Source organism: Mixophyes fleayi, chromosome 1, assembly GCF_038048845.1.
Source record: "Mixophyes fleayi isolate aMixFle1 chromosome 1, aMixFle1.hap1, whole genome shotgun sequence".
In the NCBI taxonomy this organism is placed as follows: Eukaryota; Metazoa; Chordata; class Amphibia; order Anura; family Limnodynastidae; genus Mixophyes; species Mixophyes fleayi.
This window is the reverse complement of record NC_134402.1, coordinates 12,421,380-12,446,872: the sequence shown is the minus strand read 5'-3', so window position 1 is coordinate 12,446,872 and position 25,493 is coordinate 12,421,380. Positions and strand designations below refer to the sequence as shown.

General features: G+C 44.1%; 1 protein-coding gene across 1 annotated transcript in view; it reads right to left on the bottom strand.

Moving 5' to 3' along the window:
• Positions 1-2,270, bottom strand: part of EMX1 (empty spiracles homeobox 1) — a 44,485-nt gene extending 42,215 nt beyond the window's left edge. Inside the window, exon 1 of the mRNA XM_075188113.1 lies at positions 1,609-2,270. Coding sequence (XP_075044214.1) covers positions 1,609-1,957 — 349 coding nt within the window. The 5' untranslated portion in view covers positions 1,958-2,270. The remainder of the gene's footprint in view (positions 1-1,608) is intronic.
• Positions 2,271-25,493: the final 23,223 nt, after the last annotated feature.

The following is a 25,493-nucleotide window of genomic DNA, read 5'->3' as shown; positions in this document are numbered from 1 at the left end:
CCCTGACCCCTCTTGAACGAGCTCTGATATATTTCCTGTAATTAGAATTCGTTTATTTGACTGACACTAAATAATTAGTTCATTTCTGTTTGTTGATTTAAGTACATTTGTTCCAGCGTTTATCTAGGAAGTTTCTATCTAGGAAGTTTCTGTACATGAAACAGAATCGAGAATTTAATATTGTGACCATATTGTATAATACCAGTAAATAAACACAGATTAAATGGATTTAACAAGTTTCTTGGCTCCCGGAGAATTACTCAGGTAATTGGGCTTTCTCGTCTATGTCAGTGGGATGAATATACGTATGTTTATTAACTAAATATAGATAATAATGTTTTATTATAACTATACAGTATACATATTGTAACAGATCTGTGTAAGAATACATGTATTTACTGTATCAGTATAAGTATGTAGTGTAAATGTGTTACCAGTTCAGCATAATAATATATGCATTCACGGTTTCAGTATAAGTATGTAATATATATTGTAGTATGTATGTAGTAGTAGTTATATTAAGAGCAGAAAGAATATATTTACTTAATATGTCAGTATGTGTTAGATACATACATCAGTATAAATATGTATATAGTTTGAATTTAGCATGGCGCTGTAAGTATATATGTAACATATATTAATAATAACATCAGTGAATATATATATATATATATATATATATATATATGTAGTATGTGTTTAATAATTATGTTGGTGTAAGTATGTATGTAGTGTTTATTAAGCATGCCAGTGTATGTAGTGTTTTTTAATAATTGCATTAGTGTAAGTATGTATGTAGTGTGTATTAATAATTAAACCAGTATAGGTGTATGTAGTATGTTTAAAATAAATTGCATTAGTGTAAGTTTCTATAAGGTATGATTTTAATAATTACATTAATTTAGGTGTATGTAGTATGTTTTAATAATTACATTAGTTTAGGTGTATGTAGTATGTTTTTAACAATTACATAAGTTTAGGTGTATGTAGTATGTGTTTAATAATCACATCAGTTTAGGTGTATATAGCATGTTTTTAATAATTAAATTAGTGTTCGTGTATTTAGTATGTTTTTAATAATTAAATTATCGCAATACAATTAGTAATTACATCAGTCTTAGCATGTATGTAATATGTATTTAATTATTGAATCCCTATATTACTATTAATAATAACTTCAGTTTAAGTATGTATGCAGTATGTTTAAATAATTTAATCAGTAAAAATATTAGAGCTAATAATCATATCAGTTAAAGTACTTTAAGGTAATAAGTGTACCAGCTTTGTGTGTTTATTTAGTATGTATAGGTGAGGCATGGTTGTGTATGTCTATGTACACATGCAGCATGTGTTTAGTATGTCAGTGTTGATGTGTGGCATGTATTTAATATGTCAGAATATACATGCAGCATGTATGTAACATGTAGGTGTGAGAATCCTTCCGTATGTCAGATAATGTAGATGGGAGACGTGCTGTCAGCTACATACTATCGCTGCTTGTGCTACACAATCACAACACAACAAAACACAACACAACACAACACAAACACAACACAACAAAATACAACACAACACCTGCAGGCGACTCGCTGCGACCAGATCGTTTACCTTGAAATCTGTGCCCAAAGAACCTGTTCCTCAGCACCCAGGGGTAAAAGTTGAGAGGGTCTCGGTGCTGGGACCCAAAGAAGGAGTGTGGGTGCTGGAGGTGGGATGCCCCCAGCTGGTGAGGGTGCACAGTCAGAGATGGGTGGCTGACAGCCTCTGGGAAGACCAGCTCCGGGTTATTGTACAGGGACCTGCCAGCCGGGCTGGAGAAGCCATTGACAAAGGCTTCAGCTGTGGAGCTGGGGTAGCTGAGAGCGGTGGGTCTGAGGGGCTCTTCTGAGGTCAAGTGACTGTCCTTGGCCACTAAGGACTCAATGGTAAAGCAGCGTTTTCCTGGTGGCTGGAACATGGTTCCTACAGTCTAAAGTCCTGGAGATTCTTCTGCACAACCAAACACACAAAAACACAGCACCACCAGCGGAATCCAGCCCCCCACCCCCCAAAACAAGGGTAACTCTCCAGAAAGAGGAACACCAGAGGTCAGTTGTGCGTCCAGGGGTATCTGCAAGCTCCTGGCTCCATGCAACTTGTCCCTTAGTGTGCTGAGATCTCCCCCATCAGCCTCCCTGAGTCTCCTCCAGACAAGTCTCCTAAAGATGAAAGAGAAACTGTTACCTGTCCAGCTCACCTGCTCTGAGGCTGGGGAGGGAACTAGAGGAGAGATCACCCCCCCAAACACAACTAACTGCTCTGAGATGGAGAGGAGGGCTGCAGGGCGTCTGGGTGAGTGCTGCCTCTCCCACCTCATGAATCTCAGATGAGGGGAGGGACCCGGCTGTTATTAACCCCTGACAAATCTCTGCTCTGCGATTACTTGTAGGGATATTGGAGACATCAGGCAGAGACGACGGGGGTCTGCACCCCCTGAACTAGAGATGGCAGTCATGTGACATGAACCCTCAGTTTCAGTCTGCTGCGCAATAGCAGCCCCCTTCACACCCAAAGATGACGAATTAACGTTCCCCCCATATAATGTTAGGTGTTTATACACTTCACTGTGTACCTGAGAGATTGCAGAAGTATTCATATACACCCTGCAGCTCTGGATAACTAACAGAAAATAACAACATACATGTATTAATTACTTTAATCTAGATTTATGTTAAGTGATAATACTAAATGAAGATATCTATATCTATATCTATATACACACACAAACACACACACAGGCTCTGACACATATATACTTCTACAGTGTATATATTAGAGTTGAACAAAGTTGCTGAAAAATTTTCCGAAAATCGAATTTTGCCGCATAATTGGCGCAAAGGAGCGAAGGTCCAGCCACACAGTCTTAGGAGCCGATTCAATTATCCGCAAGGTTCCATAGCAACCTTACGGCTTTGTTACCACACAGCGTAGTAGGTCATTATCTTCGCTCATTTTTGCTGGCACCTCATAAAACATATATAATGTTTTCATTACTGTAATTGCAGTTCATACGCGCAGAATCTCTAATGTATAAAGTTCCGTTTTTTGGCTCACCTTTGCGCACTGTGAGCCTGATGCAGAGATAGGAGCAAAGCAAAGGAAAGGAGCAAATTTGCGCCTGGACAAACCATCTTACAATACAAGAGGTGCAAATTGATTTATTTATTTTTGCATGCAAGGAAAATACTGACTGTTTCTTCATCTAGCACACAAATTCTAAATAGCTTCAATTTTACACTGAAATGAAAGCTGATCTAGGACATGTCATACCCCAACTATATATCTGTCCCCACGTTTTACATTTTCCTCCCCTCTAATGCAACATGGTTTTGCCAAGGTGAAAATTTGCTCCTTTGCTTTGCCCCTAACTCAGCACCAGGCCCTGTGTCTGGCTGTATGTCCCATATTGGTGGCAACAGTGTCAATTCATTCACTTTGGTGGTGGGTTCGGGGTAGGGTGAGGAATGGAGGGTGGAATACAAATGATGGGGCCAATTCTGCACAAAAGTCTGAAGACCAAATTCTGAAATAAGGGGTGCAGTGTTATCTGTAATAAGGGGTGCAGTGTTATCTGTAATAAGGGATGTAGTGTTATCTGTAATAAGGAGTGCAGTGTTATCTGTAATAAGGGATGTAGTGTTATCTGTAATAAGGAGTGCAGTGTTATCTGTAATAAGGAGTGCAGTGTTATCTGTAATAAGGGGTGCAGTGCCCTCTGTAATAAGGGATGCAGTGTTATCTGTAATAAGGGGTGCAGTGTTATCCATAATAAGGGGTGTAGTGTTATCTGTAATAAGGGGTGCAGTGTTATCTGTATATATGGAGTGCAGTGTTATCTGTAATAAGGGGTGCAGTGTTATCTGTAATATGGAGCACAGTGTTATCTGTAATATGGAGTGCAGTGTTATCTGTAATAAGGGGTGCAGTGTAATCTCCAAAGTAGGGTGCAGTGCCATCTGTAATAAGGGGTGCAGTGCCCTCTGTAATAAGGGGTGCAGTGTTATCCATAATAAGGGGTGTAGTGTTATCTGTAATAAGGGATGTAGTGTTATCTGTAATAAGGAGTGCAGTGTTATCTGTAATAAGGGGTGCAGTGCCCTCTGTAATAAGGGATGCAGCGTTATCTGTAATAAGGGGTGCAGTGTTATCCATAATAAGGGGTGTAGTGTTATCTGTAATAAGGGGTGCAGTGTTATCTGTATATATGGAGTGCAGTGTTATCTGTAATAAGGGGTGCAGTGTTATCTGTAATATGGAGCACAGTGTTATCTGTAATATGGAGTGCAGTGTTATCTGTAATAAGGGGTGCAGTGTAATCTCCAAAGTAGGGTGCAGTGCCATCTGTAATAAGGGGTGCAGTGCCCTCTGTAATAAGGGGTGCAGTGTTATCCATAATAAGGGGTGTAGTGTTATCTGTAATAAGGGATGCAGTGTTAGCTGTATATATGGAGTGCAGTGTTATCTGTAATATGGAGCACAGTGTTATCTGTAATATGGAGTGCAGTGTTATCTGTAATAAGGGGTGCAGTGTTATGTGTAATAAGGGGTGCAGTGCCCTCTGTAATAAGGGGTGTAGTGTTATGTGTAATAAGGGGCGTAGTGTTATCTGTAATATGGAATGCAGTGTTATCTGTAATAAGGGGTGCCGTGTAATCTCCAAAGTAGGGTGCAGTGCCATCTGTAATAAGGGGTGCATTGTTATGTGTAATAAGGGGTGCAGTGCCCTCTGTAATAAGGGTACAGTGTTATCTGTAATAGGTGTGCAGTGTTATCTGTAATAAGGGGTGCAGTGCCCTCTGTAATAAGGGGTGCAGTGTTATATGTAATCAGGAATGCATTGATATTTGTAATAAGGGGTACAGTGTAATCTCTAAAGTAGGGTGCAGTGCCATCTGTAATAAGGGGTACATTGTTATCTGTAATAAGGGGCACAGTGCCATTTGTAATAAGGGGTACACTGTTATCTCTAAAGTGGGGTGCAATGTCATCTGTAATAAGGGGTACAGTGTAATCTGTAATGTGGTGTGCAGTGTACCATGTGATCTGGGGTGCAGTGTTACATGTGATGTGGGGTGCAGTGCCATTTGTAATAAGGGGTACGGTGTGACCTTTATTAAGGGGTACATTATCTTTTATGATGTGGGGTGTGTTAAGGAGTACAGTGGTATCTGTGATGTGGGGTGCAATATACCATGTGATGTGGGGTACAGTTTTATCTGTGATGTGGGGTGCAGTGTACCTTGTGAAGTGGGGTACAGTGTTATCTGTGATGTGGGGTGCAGTGTTATCTTGTCAAGTTGGGTAAAGTGTCATCTGTGATGTGGGATGCAGTGTATCATGTAATATGGGGTACAGTGTTATTTGTGATGTGGGGTGCAGTGTTTTCTGTGATGTGGGGTGCATTGTATCATGTAATATGGGGTACTGTGTTATCTGTGATGTGGGGTGCAGTGTACCTTGTGATGTTGGGTACAGTGTATCATGTTATATGGGGTACAGTGTTATTTGTGATATGGGGTGCAGTGTTTTCTGTGATGTGGGGTGCATTGTATCATGTAATATGGGGTACTGTGTTATCTGTGATGTGGGGTACAGTGTTATCTGTGATATGGGGTACAGTGCCATCTGTATAACGAGGTATACTGTGTGCCATGTAATGTGTTATACAAAGCTCTCTGTGCCAGGGCGGCAGAGCGTGCTGGCAAGGGTTAGTGTCACATTATTACAGTTTTGTTAGCCCCCATGAAGAGGGCTGATCTCTCACCTCCACTACAAAGAGCCTATTTTCCACTCCAGTGGGCTGCAATGCTCTGTGCCTGTGATGTTCCCCAGCAGGGGGGGGGGCAGGTAACGGGGCAGATGGGGGCTGGTTATACATGTGTAATATGTGACTTACACTATAGGTAGGTAGAAGTGTGATCCTAACTCCTCCTATGTAATCACTGCTCTGAGTGAGAATCTACACATCATTGTATTGATACATTGTATTTCTGCAACACTTTATCAGTGTGTAATTACACAGCAGGAATAACAGGAGCCGACTTGCTGGAAAACTCACCCTAATTTACTTGTTGAATAAATGCCTCAACAGCCACTTATCACCCAGCCATAAATCATTCATTGTCAGAGATAACCATCTCCCCATATCCCTGCTGGAGAGGGAGCACTGGCCACAAACAGGCTTCTTATTAACCTAATGATACACTGAAACTTTCCACAATATCACTTCCTTATAATTACCCATTCTGTGTGTTACCAGGTACAGTAACCCGCAGACTGCAGACAATGTAACAGATTTATTCTATATCACCTATTCCACTAAATGAAGTGTTTAATAGTAGATGTGCTGCAGAAAAGGTCAGTAAAGAGATGTTCATACTGTGAGATTATGGGGCCCTAATTCCTGTGTAGGGATCAGTACTGATGAGCGATCTATCTATCTATCTATCTATCTATCTATCTATCTATCTATCTATCTATCTATCTATCCATCTATCTCATATCTATCTATCTATCTATCTATCTATCTATCTATCTATCTATCTATCTGTCTATCTATCTATCTATCTATCTATCTCATATCTATCTATCTATCTATCTATCTATCTATCTATCTATCTATCTATCTATCTATCTCACATCTATCTATCTATCTATCTATCTATCTCATATCTATCTATCTATCTATCTATCTATCTATCTATCTATCTTATATCTATCTATCTATCTATCTATCTATCTATCTATCTATCTCATATCTATCTATCTATCTATCTATCTATCTATCTATCTATCTATCTATCTCATATCTATCTATCTTTCTATCTATCTATCTATCTATCTATCTATCTATCTATCTATCTATCTATCTATCGCATATCTATCTATCTATCTCATATCTATCTATCTATCTATCTATCTATCTATCTATCTATCTATACCCTATATATCTATCTAACAGATAGATTTGTGAATAACAGGGGACATGTGACAATAGGGGATATGTGACAACAGGGGATATGTGACAACAGAGAATATGTGACATCTGGGGATATGTGACAACAGGGGATATGTGACATCTGGGGATATGTGACAGCAGAGAAGATGTGACATCTGGGAATATAAGACAATAGGCTGAATAGGGGATATGTGTCAACAGGGGATATGTGACAGCTGGGGATATGTGACAACAGGGGATATGTGACATCTGAGGATATGTGACAAGAGGGGATATGTGACATCAGGGGATATGTGACAGCCGGGGATATGTGACAACAGGGGATATATGACAGCTGGGGATATGTGACAACAGGGGATATGTGACAGCTGGGTATACGTGACACCAGGGGATATGTGACAGCTGGGGATATGTGACAGCAGAGAAGATGTGACATCTGGGAATATAAGACAATAGGCTGAATAGGGGATATGTGTCAAGAGGGGATATGTGACAGCTGGGGATATGTGACAAGAGGGGATATGTGACAGCTGGGGATATGTGACAAGAGGGGATATGTGACAGCTGGGGATATGTGACAACAGGGGATATGTGACAACAGGGGATATGTGACATCTGGGGATATGTGACATCAGGGGATATGTGACAGCTGGGGATATGTGACAAGAGGGGATATGTGACATCAGGGGATATGTGACAGCTGGGGATATGTGACAAGAGGGGATATGTGACAACAGGGGATATGTGACATCTGGGGATATGTGACAACAGGGGATATGTGACATCTGGGGATATGTGACAACAGGCCTAAGAAGGGATATCTGACAATATAATATACATGTGTGTATCTATCTTTCTATCTATCTATCATTCTGTTTGTCTATCTATCTATCTATCTATCTATCTATCTATCTATCTATCTATCTATCTATCTATCTATCATTCTGTTTGTCTATCTATCTATCTATCTATCTATCTATCTATCTAGTTATCCAGCATTACACTGGCCCGCCGGCGTGCCGTGCTACTCCCCGGTGGGCCCTGATGCTTGGTGAGGTGAGTAGCTAGTGTGTTTTTTTTATGTGTGTGTGGGGGGGGGGGGGGTCACGGAGGGGGGGCGAGTGCGGTTGGTGCGCAGTTGCGGTGGGGGAGTAATCAGTGGCATTGATGGTCAGTTGACAGCAACAGGCAGCCAATCGCTAGGCTGCCTGTTGCTGTATGGGCTCCCACAGTGCTGTGCGGCAGACAAGAAGTCTCGCTTCACTTCATGTCTGCCTGATCGGCGGAGCCTAAAACAGCTACAAGTAAGTGAGCAGGGAGCGTCTTCGCATTCTAAGCTATAGGGATGGAGGGACAGGGGCTGCCTATACTAAGCTATAGGGATGGAGAGAGGGGGGCTGTCTGTAGTAAACCATAGGGATGGAGGGAGGGGGGCTGCCTATACTAAGCTATAGGGATGGAGTGAGGGGGATGCCTATACTATACTATAGGGATGGAGGGAGGGGGGCTGCCTATACTAAGCTATAGGGATGGAGTGAGGGGGCTGCCTATACTATACTATAGGGATGGAGGGAGGGGGGCTGCCTATACTAAGCTATAGGGATGGAGAGAGGGGGCTGCCTATACTAAGCTATAGGGATAGAGGGAGAGGGAACCTGCCTATACTAAGCTATAGGGATAGAGGGAGAGGGGGGCCTGCCTATACCAAGCTATAGGGATGGAGAGAGGGGGCTGCCTATACTAAGCTATAGGGATGGAGAGAGGGGGCTGCCTACACTAAGCTATAGGGATAGAGGGAGAGGGAGCCTGCCTATACTAAGCTATAGGGATAGAGGGAGAGGGGGGCCTGCCTATACCAAGCTATAGGGATGGAGAGAGGGGGCTGCCTATACTAAGCTATAGGGATGGAGAGAGGGGGCTGCCTACACTAAGCTATAGGGATAGAGGGAGAGGGGGCCTGTCTATACTATACTATAGGGATGAAGGGGGGGGCCTGCCTATACTAACCTATAGGGATGGAGAGAGGGGGGTCTGCCTATACTATACTATAGGGATGGAGAGAGGGGGGCTGCCTATACTATACTATAGGGATGGAGGGAGGGGGGCTGCCTATCCTAAACTATAGGGAGGGGTTGGAGGGCTGCCTACACTAAATTATAGTGGGGACTACCTATGCTAAACTATAAGGAGGGCGGGCTATAATGTGAGAGGGAATGGGGAGCTTTCCTAAAAGTACATGGGTTTAAGGTGGGCTATTAATTTAATGGTGGAGTTTAGGTGGGGGGCTAATTATTTAATGGATGCAATTTTATCTGTGGGGTGATATTGGGGTAATTTAATTTATTGGTGGGGCAATTTAATTTATGTGGCCTATTAAATTTAGATGGGGTGATGGGACCTTTAATTTAATGCTGGGGTCGTCTATTATTGAATGTGGGGCTGAGTTTGGGAGGATGGTCGTGGGAAATGGTTATATTAAACGTAACTGTTATTAATTTATTGCTTTGGCAGTTTAGAGGGAGGGTATTAGGTAATAAATGTGAATACTATTAATTTAATGTTGGGATTGGCTGGAGGGAAATAGATCTATTTGTCAAATGTGAGTACTAATATTTTAATGTTGGGGCTGGAGTGAGGCCTAATTATTAAATGTGGGCGCTATTGATTTAAATCTGGGGACAGTTGGAGTTTTCTGTCATCTACCCATTTTTTTTTTCAATAGGGCCTCCAACATTCCAGGATCCAGACAAGCAGAAACTAATCTAAGACACCAGCAGGCACAGGTGGTGAAAGTGACAAGAACAGGTAGGAGAGAGGAGGACAGTCTGCCAAATGTACTGCATCTGGTGGGGCAGCCCCAAATTTTGGTGACTGTCACGCTTAGTCAGGATTTGGTCCAACTACAAGGAGATTTGGGAGGTATGTCCTGCTTCACACTGCACTGCTTGTGAAGGCTGAACTGCTTGCACCTAACAGTAGTGCAAACAATTTTCCTGTGTATTTGTCTAAAATTTGTCTAAAATGATAACCCCTTGTCTTAATTGCACCAAGCCCCCAAACACCCCCTTTGCAGCGCTACATGGTATTAGGTGTGTCCCAGTCATTGGTTTCCCCAGTGGGCCCTTCATGCCCCAGATTTGAGAATCAGGACACTTAACTGGAACATTTAATGAAGTTTCTCCAAAGATTCTCCACTAGTCTGGATTCACTTCAGGAAACATTGGCGGCACCTGGGCAGTCCGTCCCACCAGTGGATACAGTCCCACCTGTGTCTGCTGCCTCTCAGTTACGTATTCCTAACCCTCCTAACTTTGACGGGGATCCTGAATCCTGCAGAGGATTTCTTATTCAATGTGCCATACAATTTGAGCTCCTTCCCGGGAACTTTCCCAGTGAAAAGGCTAAGGTGGCCTATATTGTTTCACTGTTGTCTGGCCAAGTCCTCGTATCGGCATCACCCCTATGGGAGCAGAATGATCCTCTACTCCACAACTGTGCTAACTTTCTGACCATATTGAAGAGGATCTATGATGAGCCAGGCAGAGTTTCTAGTGCAGCAGCCGCAATTCTGCATTTACGCCAGGGCTCCCACTCCGTTGGTCAGCATGCCATACAATTAGAACTTTGGCTTCTGAGCTGCGTTGAAATGACGAGGCTTTAACTTAAACATTCTGGCAAGGGCTGTTTGACGCGGATTAAAGATGAATTGACCTTATGGGAATTTACTTCTTCTCTTGATGTACTTATTTCCTTGTGTAACAAGGTTTACCTCCATTTAAAAGAACAAACACTTCAGAAGACTCAGCCTTGTTGGTCCAACTTTTAGTCTCCCATCGCTCCGCCATTTGGATGGTTCCGTTTCTCTAGTGAGGAGAGAGAGAGAAGATTGAAGAACAAATATTGTCTGTATTGCGGTGACCCTGGTCACATTTTGGGTATCTGCCCTAAAAGGACTGGTAAACGATGGGGCCTAACGGGTTCAGGAGAGGTGTCATTAGGTTCTCTTAGTCCATCTCTAGCATCTTCTTCTAGTGACACCTTTGGCATCTCGGTTCTGCTCACTCACGGTCCCAAAACTATCACTCTTTCAGCATTCATGGACTTGGGAGTAGCAGGTAATTTCATATCAGCTTCCACGGTTGCTCGTTTGGCCCTTCCCACTATACCACTGGAACAATCTCTCCACTTTACCGCCATTGATGGAATTAGAATCTCAGATGGTGTCATTCGGGTTCGTACAGTTCCCTTAGCTATGCAAATTGGATCCCATTATAGGGAGGACATTTAGTTTCTCATTATCTCCAGGGCCATCAGCCCAGTGGTATTAGGGCTTCCGTGGCCTCGCTTGCTTTCTCCTGTATTAGATTGGCACGATGCTCAGATTTTTTCCTGGGGTTTCTGTTGCCTTTCTCATTGTATCCAGAAAGTGGTTCTGCCACTTCATCTGTCTACATCCGACCTTTCTCCAGAATTATCTCTACCCTCCAGTATCAGGTTTCCTCCTATGTATTCTGTGAACAAAGGGCAACCGCTCTCACTCCACACAGAGTTTAGGATTGCAGAATTGAACTCCTGCCTGGTAAATCCTCTCCTCGGGGTCGAGTGTACCCGCTTTCCATCTCTGAGACCAACGCTATGACAGAACATATTCAAGAAAATCTAGAACGTGGATTCATCCGAAGATCTTCCTCACCGGCTGGTACTGGTTTCTTCATTGCTAAAAAGAAAGACGGTGGCCTGCACCCGTGCATTGACTACCGGGGCTTGTACGACAGTACAGTAAAGAACAGATATCCAATTAGTTTAATTACCGAACTGGTCTACCGGATCAAGGGTGCCACAATCTTTTTCAAATTGGACCTTCAGGGAGGGTACAACCTCATCCGGATAAAGGAGGGGGACAAATGGAATATGGCCTTTAACACCAGAGACGGTCACTTTGAGTACCTAGTCATGCCATTCTGCTTATGTAACGCTCCTGCAGTATTCCATAGTTTCATCAACAAAATTCTCTCCTTTATCAATATGTAGTGGTATATTGGATGACATCCTCCTGTTTTCCCCAGATCTTCAGTCTCATCGAAGACATATAGTTGAAGTTCTTACTCGACTCAGAACTAACCACTTATTCTGCAAACTTCAGAAGTGTATTTTTGAACAAACCCAATTACCCTTCCTGGGTTACATTATGTCTGGTACTGGACTCCATATGGACCCCACCAAGCTCAAAGCCATTACTGACTGGCCTCAACCTTCAGGTCTGAAGGCTAGTCAGCGCTTTTTAGGTTTTGAGAATTATTATCGCCAGTTTATTAGGGGTTAATCCGATTTAATCGTGCCCATCACCGCACTTACCCAGAAAACATCTGACGCCTGAGCGTGGCCCGTGGAAACGGTGTTAGCCTTCAATTCCCTCAAGAAGGCCTTTTCCTCTGCTCCAGTCTAGCTGCAACCCAACTGTCAGCGTCCATTTTTTCTTGAAGTTAATGTCTCGTCTTATGGGACTGGGGCTGTTCTCTCTCAACTCGATTCCTCTGGGAAACTTCACCCCTTTGGGTTTTTCTCTCACAAGCACCTACTGGCCGAGAGGAATTATGGCATAGGGGAAAAGGAACTCCTAGCGATCAAATTGGCTCTCTCTGAGTGGAGACATCTGCTAGAAGGTGCTTTGTTTCCAGTAACAATTTATACCGATCACAAGAATATCTTGTATTTACAGACGGCACAGTGTCTGAATCCCCGTTAAGCAAGATGGTCTCTGTTTTTGTCCTGGTTCAATCATATACTCACCGACCGCCCGGGTTTAATAAAACAAGAAAGCAAATGCTCTGTCACGTTCTTTCAATCCCTCTGACACTGAAAGTGTGGTGACGTTAACTCCCGTAAGATCTACCCTCTGTCCTCCAGGTAAGATTTTCGTTACTCCTATTTACATACTAAACTTTTATACTGGGCCCATACTTCTCGCTTCTTGGAACATGCTGGAGCTAAGAAAACCTGGGAGCTGAGCAATCGAAGTTACTGGTGGCCATCTCTTCGCATCGATGACAAGCAATTGATCTACCACCTTCCAAATCCTGCACTGTCATATGGTTCATCGTAGATCATTTTTCCAGAGTCGCCCTTTTTGTACCCCTCAAGGGTCTTCCCTCCGCCTCTACCTTAGCTGACCTTTTTCTCAGTTCACATCTAAATTCTGGAGAGCCTTTTGTAAGATTATTGGCATCAAACTCAATTTTTATTCGGCCTACCACCCATAAACTAATGGATTGATGGAGAGAACTAATCAGGAACTTGAGAAATTTCTTTGCATATTCGTTTCTGCCAATCAAAGCAACTGGGTGGATCTAATACCATGAATTCATCCCCAATAATCACTACCATGAGGCCATCTCCAACTCTCCTTCTTTGTACTGTACGGCTGCCATCCCAAGTTACCCACCCTTCCCCAGGTTCCATCCTCAGATGTACCGGTGGTGGACTCTCTTTTTCGGAATTTCTCAGTCATTTGGACTCAAGTAAATGAAAGTTTAAGTCTTCCACACGGAACAAGACAGTCAGTGATAGAAGTAGGCGTGCTGTTCCTAATTGGAGACCCGGAGACAAAGTCTGGTTGTCCACCCGCAATCTTCGACTACGGGTCCTTAGTATGAAGCTAGCCCCTAGGTTTATTGGTTCCTTTTAAGATTATTGAGGTCATTAATCCTGTAGCCTTTAGGTTGCAGTTGCCTTCTTTCTTAAAAGTTACCAACGTGTTCCATGCTTCTCTCCTGAAACCCGCTGTCTTCAATCAGTACTCTTTTGGATTCTCGCATATCCAGAGGCACCTTGCAGTTTTTGATCGATTAGAAGCGTTATGGGCCAGAGGAACGCTCCTGGGTTAAAGCTACTGATGTACATTGTCCTCAGCTACTTAAGATTTTCCACAAAAAGTTTCCTGACAAGCATTTTAGGGTGTCCAGTGTCCACCCTTAAATGATGGGGTACTGTCACAAACCTCCCTGAGCTTCTGATACCCTCTGTCTCTATGTTAGATCAGCACTTCCTGGTTTGGGCGGTCACATGATTGTGGCTGGGAGGTGGAATATTCTGCAGTGTATATAATAATATATAAAGCTCACTCTGACACTCTAACAGTGTCAGAGCAACAGGTTTCCATACCCATACTGACTCCCTGATATGCTGTATTGCTGCTGTCCTTGATTTTCCTTGTGAATCCTCCTTGGAAAGTGCTTCTGCCTGTTATCCCCTTAATGTACTAGTCCTTGCTTGCTTTGACCTCTCTTCCCCGGATCCTGATTTTGTACCTTGCTGCCAGTGTACCAGTCCTCAGCTAGCTGACCTGCTTTCGGATTTTCATTTCTCTCCGCTGTGTTACGCCTAGTGACTGTTCAGATGGCCGCGACCTGCTAGTTCCCGGCCGCTAAAGTCCATCCTACCTTGCGGCGGTTCTTGGTGAAGATCGGGGAACCCGTTAGACTCCGCGCCTCTGTTCGGCTAGTGCTAAACCAGGCTAATACGTGTATCCATATCCCCAGAGATCTCTGCGTTCAGACAACGAGACAATCGTTACAATGTGAGCACCATCTCCCGTATTCTGTACATTTGGGCTTTGGGTAGGGTGACATGACAGAAGACATTTTTCACAAAAAAGAAACAAGGTCATCTACATTATTCAACAGAATACATTCAATCACCCTAAGCATGTGGGAACATGTCTTCTGGCCTGATGAGACCAATGTTGAACTTTTTGAGCTCTAAGAGGTATGGTTGGTGAACAGACAATGCAGCTCATCACCAGAAGACCAACCACTATGAAGCATGGAGGTGGCATTGCTTTGGGCAGCTTCTCCCCAGCTGGGGCAGAGGACTAGTCAGGATAGAGGGCCTAATGTATGGATCCAAACATCAAAATATTTTCGTAAGAAACTTGTTGCCCTCTGTCAGAAAGATGAAGATGAATTTCACCTTCTACCATATTAACAATCCAAAGACACCTCCAGTCACCCAAGGAATGATCCAGTAAGATCAAGTCTTGGAATTGGCCATGTATATCTGCCTGGCTATAGTGGATATGAAATGTCTAGAATGTGTAGAGTGTGTGGAGATGGAGCCATGTGACCAGTGTATAATGATATTAGTATAGAATGTGTAGGGTGTGTGGAGATGGAGCCATGTGACCAGTATATAATGATAATAACATAGAATGTGTAGGGTGTGAGGAGATGGGGCCATGTGACCAGTATATACTGATATTAGTATAGAATGTGTAGGGTGTGTGGAGATGGAGCCATGTGACCCAGTGTATAATGATGATAGTATAGAATGTGTAGGGTGTGTGGAGATGGAGCCATGTGACCAGTATATATTGATAATAGTATAGAATGTGTAAGGTGTGTGGAGATGGAGCCATGTGACCAGTGTATAATGATAATAGCATAGAATGTGTAGGGTGTGTGGAGATGGAGCCATGTGACCAGTATATACTGATAATAGTAAAGCATGTGTAGGGTGTGTGGAGATGGAGCCGTGTGACCAGTATATACTGATAATAGTATAGAATGTGTAGGGTGTGTGTCGAGATGGAGCCATGTGACCAGGATATAATGATAATAGTATACAATGTTTAGGGTGTGTGGAGATGGAGCCTTGTGACCAGTTTATATTGATAATAATATAGAATGTGTAGGGTGTGTGGAGATGGAGCCATGTGACCAGTATATAATAATAATAATAATAGTATAGAATGTGTAGGGTGCGTGGAGATGGAGCCATGTGACCAGTATATATTGATAATAACATAGAATGTGTAGGGTGTGTGGAGATGGAGCCATGTGACCAGTATATATTGATAATAGTATAGAATGTGTAGGGTGTGTGGAGATGGAGCCATGTGACCAGTATATACTCATAATAGTAAAGCATGTGTAGGGTGTGTGGAGATAGAGCCGTGGGACCAGTATATATAATAATAGTACATATGTGCTATATTCATTCACTTTGTTCCGTCCTTTCTGGACTGAATCTTCTGTCAGATACAGAGATACATTGTGTGAGGTTGCTATATTCAGCTCCAGCTTGTTCTTTCCTACACAGCAAGGAAATGGAAATAGTTAATACATGTGTCTTCTCATTGTCCCTTTTGTGAAACTCCCTAGTTTTATTTTTAAGGTAACCAACACGTTCAGTATTTCACAACCTGCAGATGTAGGTAAGACAGCGCTGTCTAACTGCCATGTATCCCACCAGCAGACGGACAGTGGTGCCCACATATGAACGCTCTCAGTAACTGCTTCACCTTCCCTTATACCGACCAGTGGTATCACTAGTAACATCTACAGAAGCTGCACAATCGGTGAAAGTTGTGGGGCTTCAAAATATGATATTGCCATAATTCCACTGGCTGAAAACCCCTGTGGTCTCACTGGACAGAAGCTCTGCACATCCACTGGACTGAATGATGGCGCTTCCTCTTAACTGACTCTCCACACTAACTGGGCAGACTTACCAGTGCTAATGTGGTGAGGCCTGTAACCACTACACGGTGGTAGGACTGGGGAACGTAGGGAGGGGGAAGCTTAGAGGTCACAGGGGTGTCAATCTGGGCACAAGACAGTATGTGTTGGGCATGAGGCTGTTATGCTGAACGCAGGGCTGTATGAGGGGAGTATAAGACTGTCATATTGGGCATATAGATGTATATGATTGGCATGTTGTACAGCACTGCAGTTGTTTTCCAGGGAAAAGATAAGTGACATGTCATAGTAATTGGGGGGAGTATGTGGCTAATTTACTAACATTGCATTTAGGTGCAACATTTGCAGTAATGACAGCAGTCTATGGGATACTTGGTTAAACTATGTAACTATCAGCATAATTAGTATATGAACACTAGTGAGTCTATCCCTATTTCCTTTAGATGGATATTTTCTGAGGACACTAATTAACAATAATAATAATACATAATAATAATAATAATAATAATAATAATTGTGATACCATTTAATATTAAGGGGCAGTGTATGCTGTAAATATCTACCCCCTGTAGATGCTGGTAAGGGTGTAGGAGAAGGTAGATGGGGTGCTGGGAGATTACAGCGGGTATAGGGTGCAGAGGGTTATTGGAGGTGTTAGGATGTAGGGTCACGATAAACTTTTGCCTGACATATGTATTGTGACAAAGTCACTGGATTACTGTATGATGGCAGGTAAATTTTACCTAGTTTCCTAACCTACTTGTTTTAAAATCCCAGGAAAATGTGTATTGTGTGTACGCTGCTGAAGGGCTATAGGAAAGATGGAAAAGGATCCTGGGGTTATGGATGGAGAGTGAGGGCGGGCTCCATCCATTATTTCCATTAATTGGGTCTTCCGAGTTACCAGTGATTCTGCTGGTAATCAGGAGCTGCACCTGAGTGGTGCTAGTAAAAGGAGAGAAAGTCTGATATCTGCCTGTAAGTAACTGTGCTGAAATGTCTTTTTGTTTTGTCTTAGTTTGTTAGTCGGGAGTGACCAGTGTTTAGCTAGAGCCGGACGGCAAGGTGTTTATTGTGGAGTTTTCTCTTGTTTTCTTACTGAATAAAACTGGCTGAGGCCAGGTGCACGAAATCTTGGACGTGTGTGAAATCTCTCGGCTGCTATAAACACCATCTACCCAAGGAGAAGGTACCGGGTCCTGCTACCTGGTCACTCTATGCAATGAAAAGAAATAGAAATTATATGGACAGGTTCCCAATCCCCCTCTGTCACAGGGACTAGCATTTATGTGGTAGAGAGGGTGTTTTAGCTGTAGGTGGTGGAACAAGTCTAGGGGTTGTTGGAAGTGTAGGAGAAGTAAAGGATGTAGGCGACATAGAGAGATTAGGAGTGTTGAGTATTTAGTTGGAAGTAAGGGTTGGAGGTGGTGTGGGGTGATTATAGTGTGTAATGGTGTACTGTTTGTAGGAAGTGTATGGCACATGGAAAAGATAGACGTAGTAGTTGTAGGGGTTTTGTGGGTATAGTGTGTGTAGAAGGTTTAGGAGGGGTACAGTTGAGCTAATGTCTTAGGAGGTGTAAGAGCAGGACACATGTCAACATTAGGCAGCTGCCTAGGGAGCAAGGTTCTGGGGGCGGCACTGAGTTTGAATACAAACATTAAAAATGTCTCTTAATGAGACACAGGGACGGACCTAGACTTTTTTTAGGGGGGGTGGTGGGCGGATTTAGCATAACAACACTCCTCCTTCACTCTGATTGGCTCCAGTTGGCCCCACCCCCTCCTCCCCTTTGATTGCATCTCTCAGCTGCAATTTAAAGGTTTGTAGAGTGCTGCTAGGGGGAGGCGATTGCCCCGATCATCCCCCTCTGGATCCACAACTGATGAAACATTGTTAGTATGCTGCCACACAACTTGTATAGTACTGGGGTCGGGAGTGGCCATTGATAGGGCAGCATGGTGGCTCAGTGGTTAGCACTTCTGCCTTACAGCATTGGGGTCATGAGTTCAATTCCTGACCATGGCCTTATCTGTGTGGAGTTTGTATGTTCTCCCCGTGTTTGCGTGGGTTTTCTCCGGGTGCTCCGGTTTCCTCCCACACTCCAAAAACATACTGGTAGGTTAATTGGCTGCTATCAAAATTAACCATAGTCTCTCTCTCTCTCTGTCAGCCAGTCTAAATTAGAGAATTTAGACTGTAAGCTCCAATGGGGCAGGGACTGATATGAATGAGTTCTCTGTACAGCGCTGCGGAACTAGTGGCGCCAGGGCCGGTGCTAGGGTCCACGGCGCCCTAGGCATTTTTAAAAAAGCGGCGCCCCCCCCCCCCGCAAAAATCGCCGCCCCACCCTTCCCGCAAAAATCGCCGCCCTCCTCCCTCTTCTCCTTACCTTGTCTCACCAATGCCGCCTCTCTGCTCCGTCTCCTCCCCTCCACTCACTGACACTAGTAAGTGGAGGGGAGGAGACGGAGCAGAGTGGCGGCGGTGGTGACAAAATAGCCTCTTCCCCCCTCCCCGTCCATCTGAATGCTGTGCGGCGGCCGTGACAGGTATGGTTGGCGGTCGCCGCACAGTTTTGAAGTATTTTAGAATTCTGTGGCGCCCTCCAGAGCCCGGCGCCCTAGGCAAGTGCCTAACCTTGCCTAATGGGAGCGCCGGGCCTGAGTGGCGCTATATAAAGAAAAGGTGATGATGATGTTGATGATAGTGATGTCACACGTACATAACACTTATTGACTGAAAGGCATGGTCAACCTATGATGGTAGGCTAAAGCATGTCTAGGGGGCCGGTGGAAGGTGTAAATGATATTGGGATTGTAGGTGGTCTGTGGTAGGTATACAGAGTTTTATATTGTAGATTGTAAAGGGTTTATAGTCATAGAGGGAGTATGAGATGTAGGTTAGAGTTGTAGGGGTATAGGGAATGTTAGGGTTTAAGGTGTGTAGAGAATTTAGGGGTGAGACTATGAGTAGAAGGTGTGACCATAGGGGTGTAGACGGTATAAGGGGTGTATAAGATGTAGAGGGTCTGGGAGGAGTAAAGGCTTTCAGGGTATAGGAAATATAAAGTACTTCATAAGAATATAGGGGTTACGAGTGTTGGTTGTATAAGGGGTAAAGAAGGTGTAAAAGGTGTAGATACTGTAATGGGCACAGGGAGTATTGAACGTGTAGGAGATATAAGGGGTGTAAGGGATGTAAATGGCTTAGAAGTGTTGGGGATATTGAAGGTGAAAAAGGTGCAAAGGGTGTGGCATATGTAGGAGATATTGTTAGTAAAGTAGGCGTGAGGGGTGTAGGAGGTGTAAGTGGTGCAGATGTTGGGGGTATTAGAAGTGTAAGGAGCACAGAGGTGAAAGAGATGTAGGAAATAGTGTATAGAAGGTGTAAGAGGTATACCCAATATACCTCCTATGCCCCGAAACCCACCACATGCTCTACACCTCCGACACCCTAACACCCCTACATGCTCTACACCTCTTACACCACGTATATCTTCTATATCCACTATACCTTATACACCCCAACACCTACCACATGCTCTATACCTCCTACACCCCTTATACCTTCTATACCCACTATACCTCCTACATCCCAACACCCACTAAATGCTCTACACCTCCTGCACCCCTTATACCTTCTATACCCAATATACCTGCTATGCCCCGAAACCCACCATAGGCTCTACACCTCCTACACGCTATCACCCCTACATGCTCTACACCTCTTACACCACGCATACCTTCTATACCCATTATAGCTCCTACATCCCAACACCCACTACATGCTCTACACCTCCTACACCCTTATACCTTCTATACCCAATATACCTGCTATGCCCCGAAACCCACCATAGGCTCTACACCTCCTACACGCTATCACCCCTACATGCTCTACACCTCTTACACCACGCATACCTTCTATACCCATTATAGCTCCTACATCCCAACACCCACTACATGCTCTACACCTCCTACACCCTTATACCTTCTATACCCACTATACCGCCTATGCCCCAACACCTACCACATGCTCTACACCTCCTACACCCTAACACCCACTACATGCTCTACACCTCCTACACCCCTTATACCTCCTATACCCAATATACCTCCTATGCCCCGAAACCCACCGCATGCTCTACACCTCCGACACCCTAACACCCCTACATGCTCTACACCTTTTACACCACGTATATCTTCTATATCCACTATACCTTATACACCCCAACACCTACCACATGCTCTATACCTCCTACACCCCTTATACCTTCTATACCCACTATACCTCCTACATCCCAACACCCACTAAATGCTCTACACCTCCTGCACCCCTTATATCTTCTATACCCACTATAGTTCCTACATCCCAACACCTACCACATGCTCTACACCTCCTACACCCTTATACCTTCTATATCCGCTATACCTCCTACATCCCAACATCCACTACATGCTCTACACCCCTTATACCTTCTATACCCAATATACCTGCTATGCCCCGAAACCCACCATAGGCTCTACACCTCCTACACGCTATCACCCCTACATGCTCTACACCTCTTACACCACGCATACCTTCTATACCCATTATAGCTCCTACATCCCAACACCCACTACATGCTCTACACCTCCTACACCCTTATACCTTCTATACCCAATATACCTGCTATGCCCCGAAACCCACCATAGGCTCTACACCTCCTACACGCTATCACCCCTACATGCTCTACACCTCTTACACCACGCATACCTTCTATACCCATTATAGCTCCTACATCCCAACACCCACTACATGCTCTACACCTCCTACACCCTTATACCTTCTATACCCACTATACCGCCTATGCCCCAACACCTACCACATGCTCTACACCTCCTACACCCTAACACCCACTACATGCTCTACACCTCCTACACCCCTTATACCTCCTATACCCAATATACCTCCTATGCCCCGAAACCCACCGCATGCTCTACACCTCCGACACCCTAACACCCCTACATGCTCTACACCTTTTACACCACGTATATCTTCTATATCCACTATACCTTATACACCCCAACACCTACCACATGCTCTATACCTCCTACACCCCTTATACCTTCTATACCCACTATACCTCCTACATCCCAACACCCACTAAATGCTCTACACCTCCTGCACCCCTTATATCTTCTATACCCACTATAGTTCCTACATCCCAACACCTACCACATGCTCTACACCTCCTACACCCTTATACCTTCTATATCCGCTATACCTCCTACATCCCAACATCCACTACATGCTCTACACCCCTTATACCTTCTATACCCAATATACCTGCTATGCCCCGAAACCCACCATAGGCTCTACACCTCCTACACGCTATCACCCCTACATGCTCTACACCTCTTACACCACGCATACCTTCTATACCCATTATAGCTCCTACATCCCAACACCCACTACATGCTCTACACCTCCTACACCCTTATACCTTCTATACCCACTATACCGCCTATGCCCCAACACCTACCACATGCTCTACACCTCCTACACCCTAACACCCACTACATGCTCTACACCTCCTACACCCCTTATACCTCCTATACCCAATATACCTCCTATGCCCCGAAACCCACCGCATGCTCTACACCTCCTACACCCTAACACCCCTACATGCTCTAGACCTCTTACACCACGTATATCTTCTATACCCACTATACCTCATACATCCCAATACCTACCACATGCTCTACACCTCCTACACCCCTTATACCTTCTATACCCACTAGACCTCCTACATCCCAACACCCACTAAATGCTCTACACCTCCTGCACCCCTTATATCTTCTATACCCACTATACCTCCTACACCCCAACACCTATCACATGCTCTACACCTCCTACACCCTTATACCTTTGATATCCACTATACCTCCTACATCCCAACATCCACTACATGCTCTGCAGCTTCTACACCCCTTATACCTTCTATACCCAATATACCTGCTATGCCCGAAACCCACCATATGCTCTACACCTCCTACACGCTATCACCCCTACATGCTCTACAACTCTTACACCACGTATACCTTCTATACCCACTATAGCTCCTACATCCCAACACCCACTACATGCTCTACACCTCCTACACCCTTATACCTTCTATACCCACTATACCTCCTACATCCCAACACCTACCACATGCTCTACACCTCCTACACCCTTTATATCCCTACATGCTCTACACCTCTTACACCACGTATGTCTTCTATACCCACTATACCTCCTACATCCCAACACCCACTACATTTAGAGCATTTAGGGGTGTTGGAGTGTAGGACGTATAATAGTTATAGAAGGTATAAGGGTGTAGGAGGTGTAGAGCATATAGTGGGTGTTGGGATGTAGGAGGTATAGTGGGTATAGAAGGTATAAGGGGTGTAGGAGGTGTAGTGGGTATAGAAGGTATAAGGGTATAGGAGGTGTAGAGCATGTGGTGGGTGTTGGGGTGTATGAGGTATAGTGGGTATAGAAGGTATAAGGGTATAGGAGGTGTAGAGCATGTGGTGGGTGTTGGGGTGTATGAGGTATAGTGGGTATAGAAGGTATAAGGGTGTGGGAGGTGTAGAACATGTGGTGGATGTTGGGATGTAGGAGGTACAGTGGGTATAGAAGGTATAAGGGGTGCAGGAGGTGTAGAGCATGTAGTGGATGTTGGGATGTATGAGGTATAGTGGGTATAGAAGGTATAAGGGGTGTAGGAGGTGTAGAGCATGTGGTGGATGTTGGGATGTAGGAGGTATAGTGGGTATAGAAGGTATAAGGGGTGTAGGAGGTGTAGAGCATGTAGTGGGTGTTGGGATGTATGAGGTATAGTGGATATAGAAGGTATAAGGGTGTATGAGGTGTAGAGCATGTAGTGGGTGTTGGGATGTAGGAGGTATATTGGGTATAGAAGGTATAAGGGGTGTAGGAGGTGTAGAGCATGTAGTGGGTGTTGGGATGTAGGAGGTATAGTGGGTATAGAAGGTATAAGGGGTGTAGGAGGTGTAGAGCATGTAGTGGGTGTTGGGATGTAGGAGGTATAGTGGGTATAGAAGGTATAAGGGTGTAGGAGGTGTAGAGCATGTGGTGGATGTTGGGATGTAGGAGGTATAGTAGGTATAGAAGGTATAAGGGGTGTAGGAGGTGTAGAGCATGTAGTGGGTGTTGGGATGTAGGAGGTATAGTGGGTATAGAAGGTATAAGGGTGTAGGAGGTGTAGAGCATGTAGTGGGTGTTGGGATGTAGGAGGTACAGTGGATATAGAAGGTATAGGGGTGTAGGAGGTGTAGAGCATATAGTGGCTGTTGGGATGTAGGAGGTATAGTGGATATAGAAGGTATAAGGGTGTAGGAGGTGTAGAGCATGTAGTGGATATTGGGATGTAGGAGGTACAGTGGATATAGAAGGTATAAGGGGTGTAGGAGGTGTAGAGCATGTAGTGGGTGTTGGGATGTAGGAGGTACAGTGGATATAGAAGGTATAAGGGTGTAGGAGGTGTAGAACATGTAGTGGATATTGGGATGTAGGAGGTACAGTGGATATAGAAGGTATAAGGGGTGTAGGAGGTGTAGAGCATGTAGTGGATATTGGGATGTAGGAGGTACAGTGGATATAGAAGGTAGAAGGGTGTAGGAGGTATAGAGCATATAGTGGATGTTGGGATGTAGGAGGTATAGTGGGTACAGAAGGTATAATGGTGTAGGAGGTGTAGAGCATATAGTGGATGTTGGGATGTAGGAGGTACAGTGGATATAGAAGGTATAAGGGGTGTAGAGCATATAGTGGATGTTGGGATGTAGGAGGTATAGTGGATATAGAAGGTATAAGGGGTGTAGGAGGTGTAGAGCATGTAGTGGGTGTTGGGATGTAGAAGGTACAGTGGGTATAGAAGGTATCAGGGGGAGATGGAGGTATGAGGTACATAGGAGATGTTGAACACAGAATCACATATCTATATTGTTTATAGATTATTCTGGATACATAAAGGGCATAACATTGATACATCCATGGGCTCCTGACACCAATTCATACCTAGTAAAATGTTGTATATTAAGTTCAGTAGTAAACTCAAGTTGTGTTGATGCAGAAGACAATTAAACCTAAAAACACAAAAAAGCGATAGGACTCAATATCGCATCGCCCTATAACCTCACCCTGTGTGCGTTTGGTGACCCGTGAAGGTTCTGACGCTGGACCTGTGCTGCTAGTTGTTTCATTTTTTTTAAATGCATGGCTCTTTAAATAATAATAATTTAATCACATAAAGTTTATTAATGTAGGTGAAAATCACATTATATGTAAAATAACTTGTATATTGTATATAATGTTATTTATAGATGTGTGTTTGTTTGTTTTTATACTTTTTTTACTTTTCTAACTAATGGAAATGGATCCTTTGATTCGCCCAGATTAGCACTACTCAAGTAAGGAGCGAAGTCTAACGGGGAAACGGTTTTCACCAGGGACCGCCGCAAGGCGGTTTGGTCTTTGCTGCTTCTGTCCTGCAGGTCGAGGCCCCTACGACGAGTACCAGGCGAAACCTTTAGGGGAATGTGCAGAGATGGTCAGCAATGGTAGACAACACAAGGAGAGGAGAAGTAGAGGTAGCAGGCTTCCACTGGAGGAAAGACGGTGAAATACTCTGTAGAGCGTCAGCTCTGCGGACAACAGGTTACCACTGGAATGGTGGAAAGTACACTGTGGAATGACAGCTCTGCAGTCAGCAGGTTACCACTGGAATGGCGATGAATTCTCTGTAGAATGTCAGCTCTGCGGACAACAGGTTACCACTGGAATAGCGGCTAACTACTCTGTCGAGTGTCAGCTCTGCGGACAACATGTAGAAATGGAAATCAGTCCACCTGAGAGGTAACTAAAAGAACAGGCACCAACCATCAGGAGGAGGCACCAACCATCAGGAGGAGGCACCAACCATCAGGAGGAGGCACCAACCATCAGGAGGAGGCACCAACCATCAGGAA